At 46.1% G+C, this 9614-nt stretch overlaps 2 protein-coding genes across 2 annotated transcripts in view; one reads left to right on the forward strand and one right to left on the reverse strand.

Annotated features, from left to right (window-relative positions):
- Positions 1–3035, forward strand: part of T265_10332 (hypothetical protein) — a gene marked incomplete at both ends in the record, with an annotated part of 72844 nt that extends 69809 nt beyond the window's left edge. Inside the window, 2 exons of the mRNA XM_009176668.1 lie at positions 157–269; positions 1996–3035. Of these exons, the coding sequence (XP_009174932.1) occupies positions 157–269; positions 1996–2292 (410 nt within the window). The remainder of the gene's footprint in view (positions 1–156; positions 270–1995) is intronic.
- Positions 3036–6875: 3840 nt separating this feature from the next.
- Positions 6876–9614, reverse strand: part of T265_10334 (hypothetical protein) — a gene marked incomplete at both ends in the record, with an annotated part of 17425 nt that continues 14686 nt past the window's right edge. The window contains one exon of the mRNA XM_009176670.1: positions 6876–7082. Within this exon, the coding sequence (XP_009174934.1) occupies positions 6876–7082 (207 nt within the window). The remainder of the gene's footprint in view (positions 7083–9614) is intronic.

Here is a 9614-nt window from a genome sequence, read left to right on the forward strand (position 1 = left end):
GGTCTTCCGCAATCGGGGCTTATCTACGCTACCTATAGTTTGCGGGTGTACCTTCCCCAATCACCCGTTTCTCATTGATTACAAGTTTAAACGAGGCCAGAGTTGCTCTCTTCTCACAGTGTGCTCACAACCCCTCCCGCTCCCGCTCCTATTTAGGCTTCAAAGTAAAAGCCAAGCCAAATTTGCTCAAACAAGAGACGCATAGTCTTTTGTGTGCATTGCGTATCCTGTTTCCTTTGGCTGAACAAGACACGGATGTCCGAGAAGAGGTGAGTGAGTTTTACTGTTGTTGATGGGTGCAATCCGGATGCATTGGTTTGACCTGGCCAAGTGCTCTTTCATAGTAGTTAGCCATAGACTGTGAAGTTTCCTGGAGTGTACGATTTAGGTCGAACTCAGTGATTAAGGTATCAGCTTACGGATCGCGAGGTTCGAACCCAACTGACTGCTGTTGTCTAGGCTGGGGCAACCTGACAGTGTTTCAGACCCCCTCCTCTTCCTTCAGATGACTTGGCAAATAGGCACCGAAAGGGTGTTACAGTTGAGCAATTGTCATAAGGGGCGAGATGGCCAAAGTGGTTAGAGCGCGAATTTACTGCCGGAAGGTCCGTGGTTCGAACCCGACCTCTACCTCTCGACCTCCCCTGTCTAGGCTTGGGCAACCTGGCAGTATCGCAGCCCTCTTGCTTCCTTCAGGTAGCATGGCAGCTAGGCACCGGAAGGGTNGAGTAAGTATTGGTCATACATGTCGAGTTGTATAGACTGACTTTTGCTATAGAATGAGATATTTGCATTTTCGACTCTGTCAGTCGAAGCTGGTTCTCATGGATCAGGGGACAACACGTCTCATGGGGGACTGTTATCCGGATAAGTAATATTAGCCCGGTCAACACTCCCCATTTAATCTGAACTATTTCCAGTTAGGTCAAGTGGAAGAAACTGTGGTTACTCCCGCTTTCAGCTGATTCTAGTTTCCTATCCCTCTGATCCTCAACACATTATGGCTATTGCGGGCAGCTGGCCCTTTCTCTTTCCAATTGGTTTTGTCCGTCCAACCTGTTATCAGCTGCTTAGGTGAATGTGGAACCGAGACGCGGGTGCATACAAATCGTTTCATGCCTGTCTACAAACAACGTGTTCCTTCTTTGTGGTCAGGACAGAACTATTTCCCACTTGAGATTTCGTCCTGTCCATCCATCTATGCCATCCTAAAAGCACTGTACGGCTCCTTCATCCCTGTCGGGAATCGTCAGCGGTGAGCACCCCGCGAAACACAAGGTAGTTTCAAATCCGCGCCCCTGGCTGATTAGCAGTGTGATTAACCTGATGTTAGACTATTTCTGTTTCATGTGACCTGCGTCTAGGATGTTTTTCATTTCCCAATTGGACGTTTTGTGCAATTTGGAGCTACTACTCGCTTCCTAATATGCTGATATTCAGTGACTAGAAAAGAAGATTGTTCATTGCAGATAGTCCCGAAGCACCCATGAACTGGTTGGACGAGATAGCTCAGTGGTTAGAGCGCGAATTTACTGGCCGGAAGATCTGTGGTTCGAACCCGACCTCTGTCTAGGCTTGGGCAACTTGGCAATATCCCAGGCCTCGTGCTTCCTTCCGGTAGCATGGTAGCTAGGCACCGAAAGGGTACTACAGCTGAACCATTTTTTCATGAACTAGTTGGCCTTCGTTAACCGCGGTACCGACTTGACGCAACCGGAGGGAACAACGACGGTTGCCCAGGCCACCGTGGTGATGGGGCCAAACTCGAATCCCTGGCCTTGCAAACGAACATTAACCCAAAATAACCGGCGCCTAGCTGCCATGCCACTCGAAGGAAGCACGAGTTCCGAGGTGCTACCGGGTTTCCCAAACCTAGTCAGGAGCAGTCGAGATACCAAGGTTGGTTTCGAAACCTGAACCCTTATTTAGTAAGTTTGCGCCTTAACCATTTGTACACTCTTATGATTTCAATTCTTTTTGTTTTTGTTTGATTAGACCGAGGAGCTTCTGGATCGTGTCATTTTGGATGCCTTATCTTACTACCATGACCTAATTGTTGACGGTCACCGTCAGGCCTGGGATCCTTGTCTAATCCTAATTATCACCCAACTAACTCGCCTCACTCCTGCGACCCGTTTCCATCGTCACGCGACTCGAGTGTTTGCCGGAGTCTGCGACTTGGTCCCAATGGCCGGTGGAGTATCTCCGGAAGTTGCCGCCCTAGTTCGTCTCTTCCTGCTCCGTTGCGGTGCCTTTTTCCTACCCCCATTCACTCACTGTGATTCCGCCTGAGTAGATCATACCCCATCCTTACTCCATTCAACATACTTCTATCTTTATTTTCCCGTACTTAGGTGCCAATCAAAGTTTTTCTCGAATTTGTTACCTCATAGTTAATTTTTGGTCAAGTCGTGTCGCTCGCAACCGTCAACAAGCCCGTTCCACAGGCATGTTGTCCTAGCAAGCGCGGATTCGATATCTGGCCTCGCATCCAGTTCAATGGCTGTGTTTCCCCCCATCCGACACAAAGACCCCCCTCTGTATGTACACACACACACACACACACACACACACATCTCGATCTGATTCGCTATGTTTCACTGATGATTTCATGTCACTCCTCCGTACTTGTGTTTTAACCGAATACATATCAGGTCAACGTCCCGACGACTTGGCCCTCGCGTTCACTCACTCGCCTACACCTCCTCATTCATCATTGGGTCTTCGGCTGTGCGTTGCTTGCAACCTAGGTTCCGCATTTCCAGGCCTTGAAGTTTCCGGTCGGTTGATCCATCTGTACCTGTTGTATTTGACACGGTTTAGATCCCCCCTCACACACACACACCCCATCCGCTCCATAATCCCACTGGTCGATCGTTACAACTCTTCCGTTCAAGGATATGGTGTTTGTACTATATACGTTCCGATTTTTTGTCCCCTCCCCGCCCCGCGTTCAACCGGTTATTTGGTTTCCCCTTTTTCTTTGTTGTGGTTTCCGTCCTCGTACTATTCCGCTTTTCTGCCGTATAACAAAGACATTCATCGGAAAACAATGTCTTCTTATCCACTGATCTGTTTAGCTACAAAAGAACGACGTTCCATGCAGAACCGATCATCATCATCATCATCGACTGCATGACATCATTGTTCAACACTGATGCTTCACTGCCGTACGACCATGATTTATTTGAAAGCCTTATTGTGAAGAAAAGAGTAAAGGTGGACGGGGAAGGGACTTAGTGCTAGCTTAAATCACTCCGAGGTGCCTACACCTCCAGACATTCACTCAGGCAATCTGGATAGAAACTAACAACAAGAACGCCACTGACATCGGTTGGAGCCATATCTTGTAGTGTCTCAAACCAGGCACAGTGAGGATCACGCGGTTCTCATCCTGGAAGGCGAGTAGCACTCACAGCACCCAAGCGTCTGGTGATCTTTTTCATACCCCTCTCTGTTTACACCACTCTGAATTGGGCATGGAAAACAGCACTATCTTCGGTAAACGATGGTTCGGCGTACGCAACACATGTCCCAACCAACGCAGCTTATGGTGCTGGACACTTTCTTCAATGGAAGTACCCTTTGCAGAACCGAACACCCTTTTTCGCAAATTTAGATGGTTTTAACAGCGAACTTTCCGCAGTCGAATGTGCTGCACAAGAATATCTGATGTTGTTGAAGAAACGCCGAAATTCAAGATATTTTTCCGTCATTTGATGCTGCGTGTAGGGTTGACGAAGAAACTCTCTGTTGGCCAACTATTTAGCCAACTTCCATTAATTCTTGAACACCAAACTGCTCGTATCTGGCTACAATTGACCTACAATTGTACAAAATAAGCCAAATCGGAGTCCTCTTGCTTCGCCTTCAAAGGGCGAAAACGAATTGGTTGTACGCTCAACTTCGTTTGCGTTCGGCCTCGGTGTCTCTAGTCTTCGATTGATCTGCCGTAATAAAACAGCATCGGGTGACCCCTTGAAATCCACGATAATCTCACGAAATCGTGCTTTCTACAAACAGTTGTTTCTGATAAGATCTAGATTGACTGGTGCAACTGTACTTATGAATAGAACATGATGTACGGGGTGTGTGAAAGTACCCTTCCAAAGGTATCAGAGTGTGATTTAAGTTGTATCATTTGGTTGGATTCGTCCGGAGCAGCTGATGATTGGCCAATGCAACGTTAATGCCTTCACGTGACGTCCCTGAGGACCTGCGGCTTCGTGTGATTTATTGCTGGGCCATTACTAGTGCTTTTCGAGTCATGACCTTGAGGCGGTTCGATGACACAGGACAAATCACGCTGTACTGTTCAGCTGGGTCGACAAGATGATGATGCGTGCCGATTGAATTTGCCCCAGTCGCGTTTGTCACGTGCTTGATTTTGCGAGATCCACTGTACGATGACAAATCCTCTGAGGTGGGCGTCGTGTCGCACGACCCACAACTATCTCATCCTTGATGTTAGTTTTGAGCGAACCCTCACCATTCAAGTGAATCCTAAGCTGAGCGGTACAAACTGGTCTTTTTGTGGAACGGTTCGGTTTTTGCCTGACAGTTTCGGCAATCCTCTCTCCACACAATATTGTTTGAAGTGAACAGGCAATTTTGAAAATTCCTCTCTTCCACACTGGTCTTTCCGAAATATCTTATCAACGGTGGAAATTATATGGAATCTGTTCGCCAGACGCTTGGTTGGATTTCGTTCATACTGCATTTCCACAGATCTGTAAGTTTGTTGTTCGGCCATGTTGCTTTTGGTGTACCTTTGTTAGTGCTCTAGTTGTGACGTAATTAAGTTAGAATAGATAGAATAGATACAGTGCGAAAAGTGGAATAAGCCAAAAAGAGACTTATCGTTTGAGGACACTTGTTGAGAGTTCTTGAGTGAAGTTCCGGACGCGGGACGTGTCTTCTCTGCAGTATAGCTGCTACACGTGTTCCGTAGGTGGCCGTGGAGACTTACGGAGCTCTGTTGACTTCCTGTCCTGTGCGCGCGAGTGAATGTGTTGAGTCCACTTGTATGCCTATTTATTGTGTCCCCTCGTGTTTGATGCTTGTACGAACATGAATACAACTTGACCCGATGTGGTTGAAGTTCGTAAGCCTGGCGCGTGACGCAGTTGGTATAGCCGCGTAGACGAGAATGGATGGGAAATTGGAGTGTACAAGTTGTCAGCTAAGGTTGCAAGAAGTAGCTCCTACGTAATGGTATTCGAATCAGAGGTTATAAAAGTGTTATCAACGTGGCTTCCGTAAACTGGGATCTGTTTGTTTAAGGGGCGTAAACTTTCACGTTCAGTTTCACTCATAACGATAATTTCAGCTAAGAAAGGACCACTGTTACTCCATCTATCTGTGTGGAGATCCAGCTATTGAACGAAAAAAATTTTGATCGAACATTTTATTAGTAACTTCAAAATATGCGGTCTGAGTGGGTAAGGTGATGGTTTCCGGTTTAAAAAACCGCAGGTAGTAACGTTGGTAAGAAGATAACGAAACACCCAAGGAACACCTCTGTTAGTTACAACGGTTGACATCTGGAATGTAGTCGACGAACTCGAAGGTGTCGTTAAGACTGTAGGTGGATATTTGTTCACAGGTGGATTCTTCGGTCAGCAAGCATTTGCACGACAATTGGGGCCGCTTGTAAATCACCACTCGAGAGAGCTACTCTTTTCTGTCTTATTTGTTCTACCATTGAACCCGTTACGGTGAGAACGGCCAATTTAGTCAAATAGTATGTTGCGAATTTCAACTCCTCTGCTTTTCCATGGCCAGCTGTTCCACCCACTATAGGTTACTAAACGGCATGATTGCTTGAGACGCTTTTATAGAGACAGATAATTACAGCTAATATTATATAGAGCTATCACAGTTTTCCACAGGGATGAGTCATAATCTTCGTGATGGAGCCAACATGAGGTGTGCGATTCTGATTGGCCTACACTCTGGCCAATAAAGCCATGCTTTTCGGTGCGTAGCCCTTCCATGAGAAATCCTGCATCGTGGCCGAATTCGCAAGCTTCGGCAGATTTTATCATCCAGTAACGAAGAGTGCCGTGAAGAGGTTCTTCCGTCGCTGAAAATGAAGGCAATACGCATACGAGGAAACTTTCCGTGATATCTCATCTATTACGCACGATAGTTGGCTGAGTTTGTGGGAGAAAACGGAAAAAAAGGAGAGGCCACAATCGAGAAGACAATTTAGGAGGAAACCGTCTTAGTGAGGATATCGTCCCGTCTGTGAAAGCTGGAAGCGTTGTACAGTTGCTTCGTCCTATTTGGAACTGATCGGCAGTACGTATCGCACGAAACCCCGGGGAATCTCAAACCCACAACTTTCGGAGTTCCACAACCCTGGAGGTTTGCGGGGCATGCACTGGCAATGATTTCTGTGCTGTGCTTCTCGGTTCTTCAAAATGGACTGGTGGTGTGGCTTGTTGAACAGTAGGGCAACTCTGTATCGGTCCCTTGGCTTCCTGTTCCGCCGACTAGGACATATATCAAAAGACACGGTAGCTCTACATAGCCCTTTATGGCGGCAAAGGCAAATTATTAGAACTGTATTTATAGGGTATTCACAGAGTGTTCCACAACGTCGTGCTAGAATCTCCGTGAGGAGGCGAGAAGCGTCGAGTCAAAGATACAAGACTCGGATTGGCTGGCATTCTGACCAATCAGGGCGTGCCTTTGTTTGGTCCGTGTCCTGCACCTGACACATCCGTACAAATGGTGTGATGTTCGGTTATGAGGGACGACCTGCCCCCGCCCAACTGACTAAACTTACAAGACAAAATCTCCGTTAAAATTTTCCAAATGCTCTCAAACTACCAGCAAGCAAGCAGTCCGTTTTTCACTGCCTTCCTTCTTTAAGGACTAAGAATCCCGAAATCAGAAGTGAAGGCAGTTTTTAGTTCCATAAATGGTTGAGATTTTGCAGGACGAAGCGCTGCAGCGCAAAGATTCAACGCCATTGACACAGATCCAACTCTTTGGACAATTAATATCACAGGGAAAGCTGGTGCGCTGTAGCGTCGCGTCACTAGACTCTTCTTGAGTGGAGAGTCGGGATACTGCTGATGGTAATAAAATGAAGGGTAAGATGAAGTGGTTCACAATAAATCAATAATGGTGAAGGCCAGTTCCGTGGTACTATCGATTTTCTGGAAATCCGGTTAGAACGCTACCCCCCCCCCACACCAAAGTAGTCTAAAACACCCGAATACCATAAGAACGCTTTCAGTGTGGTTCCTAGTGGTTGCCTTCTAATGGGGAACATCATCGTCATTGCCAAGTTTGGTTTATAATTCGTGCTAGACGAGGATATTGATCTGAACGATGACACCTTATGGCAGTTCAAAGTTAGATAGAGCCCGAAAACAAGTCAGCTCGTGGGCTGATCATACCAGTTGACAAACACGCACACACATATTTCAGTTCAGTTTATTTCCATACCCCCAGTATCACTAATTTCTGTCACCAAAACAAACTTTCTAGGCTAAAATATCCAAGAAAATATTTGTTGTGAACCACAGTCTCTTTAGTGCCTTCTTATTACCGCGAACCCCGGTCTGGATAGCCGCTTGATCGCCCGGTTCACTTGACCGAACCAGGAAAAATCAATGAACGTGCAGACCGGCTGATCTATTGATCACGTGCAACCGGGTCAAAAAAGTAATACTAAGTATACAACTCATCTGTCAAGGGCGAGTGAAGACCAACCAATGAAATCTGTCTCAACGAAAACGGTTATTTCATTGGTTATTAGGTAGTCCCGTCACGTTCGGAGCTGGTTCTCCTAATAATATTCAAGCACTCACAGAAACGCGTTCGGAGCTGGTTCTCCTAATAACGAGCACTCATAGAAACGACCCTTGGTGTGTTTGCTGAGCTGATCAATTTGGTTGCAAACATTATCAGTAAATTCTTAGGTTGCCAAATGGAACAGCGGTTGGTCACTGGTTGTGCACTGTCATAAAACACAGTAGACAAACGGCCTCCATCACAGAGACTACCCGTCAGAGTTCAACCAAGTCTGATACCCCGTAGTCAAGACAAGCTCACTACAAACAGCTGATTTTGAATTCCGTAAGTTTAAAAATTGGAACGTTCGGGAAAACTCGGCGCCTTGTCAACATTCGCAATACACTGGATCGGTACGAGCCCTGTGGCTGCATAAACAGATATGTTTGCTTCCGAGTTGTTTGACAGACCGAATTTGTCAAACATATGTTGTCTATGTGTGCCGCCTTCTTCCTGGATAAACTCGTGCCGTACTCAAGTACTCCCGAGTAATTGCTAGACCCCACGAATTCCTGAAGCAAGCTAACGGTTAATAAACCATTGAGTGTGAGGAATGTGATTCGTTCGCCGCATACTTTCCCTCCCGGTGTGCTGACGAGCGATTTCATCATCCCGAGTTGTGATGTGATGAAGACTGGAAACATCTTTAATGTTTTACGTCCATCTTTTTCATTAGATATATAACTTGAAAGCCTCCGGCGAAGCGTTTTCTTTGACACGGATAAAAAAGAACTCCATATGACGATTGGATTTACACTCGACAGTTGCGGAGTTACTGCATCTTCAAGTTACTAAAGAGGACAATTTGAATATCAAGGTACGAATTTCGCACCCCATTTTAGGAGGAACTTCCACGAAGGAAATCCGCGGGGAAACATTTTTCACATTGAATCCCCCTCACATCTTCCGTAACCAAAGTGCAATTAGTGCTTTTGACAATGGTTGAGCTTCTCATCACAGCGGTTGAAAGACCACAGGATAGAAGAAAATGAGAAGCGTACGGTACAGTTATTATATTGTACGGAGGCCAGCCGTCCCCAATAGCCGAACATCACATCATTTGGACGGATGTGTCACCTGCAGGACACGGACCAGACGAAGGCAGGCCCTGATTGGTCAGAATGACAGCCAATCCTAGTCGAGCATCTTGGACTCGACGCTTCTCCTCCCCTCACGGAGATTCTGGCACGACCATGTGGGACACTCTGTGACTACCCTATAAATACAGTTGTAATAATTTTCCTTTGTCTCCATAAAGGGCTGTGTAGAGCTACCGTGCCTTTTGATATAACACAGTGGGCAGAGCAGGAAGCCAAGGGACCGATGCAGAGTTGCACTACCGTCCTTCAAGATAAAACATGTATTCACGCTTCAACCGAGACACTTGGTAGATTTCTCCCAATGGTGACTCCTTTGTACCCAGCTTCAGCAATTTCATCATGCTTATGGGCTTTAAGGACATCGTGTTTAGTCTAGCTGTACCGTGTTAAGATAGGGTGTGTGAACCTATGACCAATTACATATCCCGTAAAACCGATTCGTTCTTTAACCACTATTGGTCTTCACGCTCTGCCCCATTCAGCACAGGCTAACGCATCCCCACCAGGTCTGCTTGTTCATCATTATCAAAGACAGCAACATCAGTGTTGGCACTAATGCTTCACTACCGTACAACCATAAGCTTTGTCTAGTTTTATATATATATATATATATATATATATATAATACGTATAATTATATTAAAAGCCCTACAGTGAAAAGAAGAGACGACTTGGTGGGGGAACGGACATAGTGCTGGCTTATGC

The sequence above is a fragment of the Opisthorchis viverrini genome (genome assembly GCF_000715545.1).
Source record: "Opisthorchis viverrini unplaced genomic scaffold opera_v5_362, whole genome shotgun sequence".
Taxonomy (NCBI): domain Eukaryota; kingdom Metazoa; phylum Platyhelminthes; class Trematoda; order Opisthorchiida; family Opisthorchiidae; genus Opisthorchis; species Opisthorchis viverrini.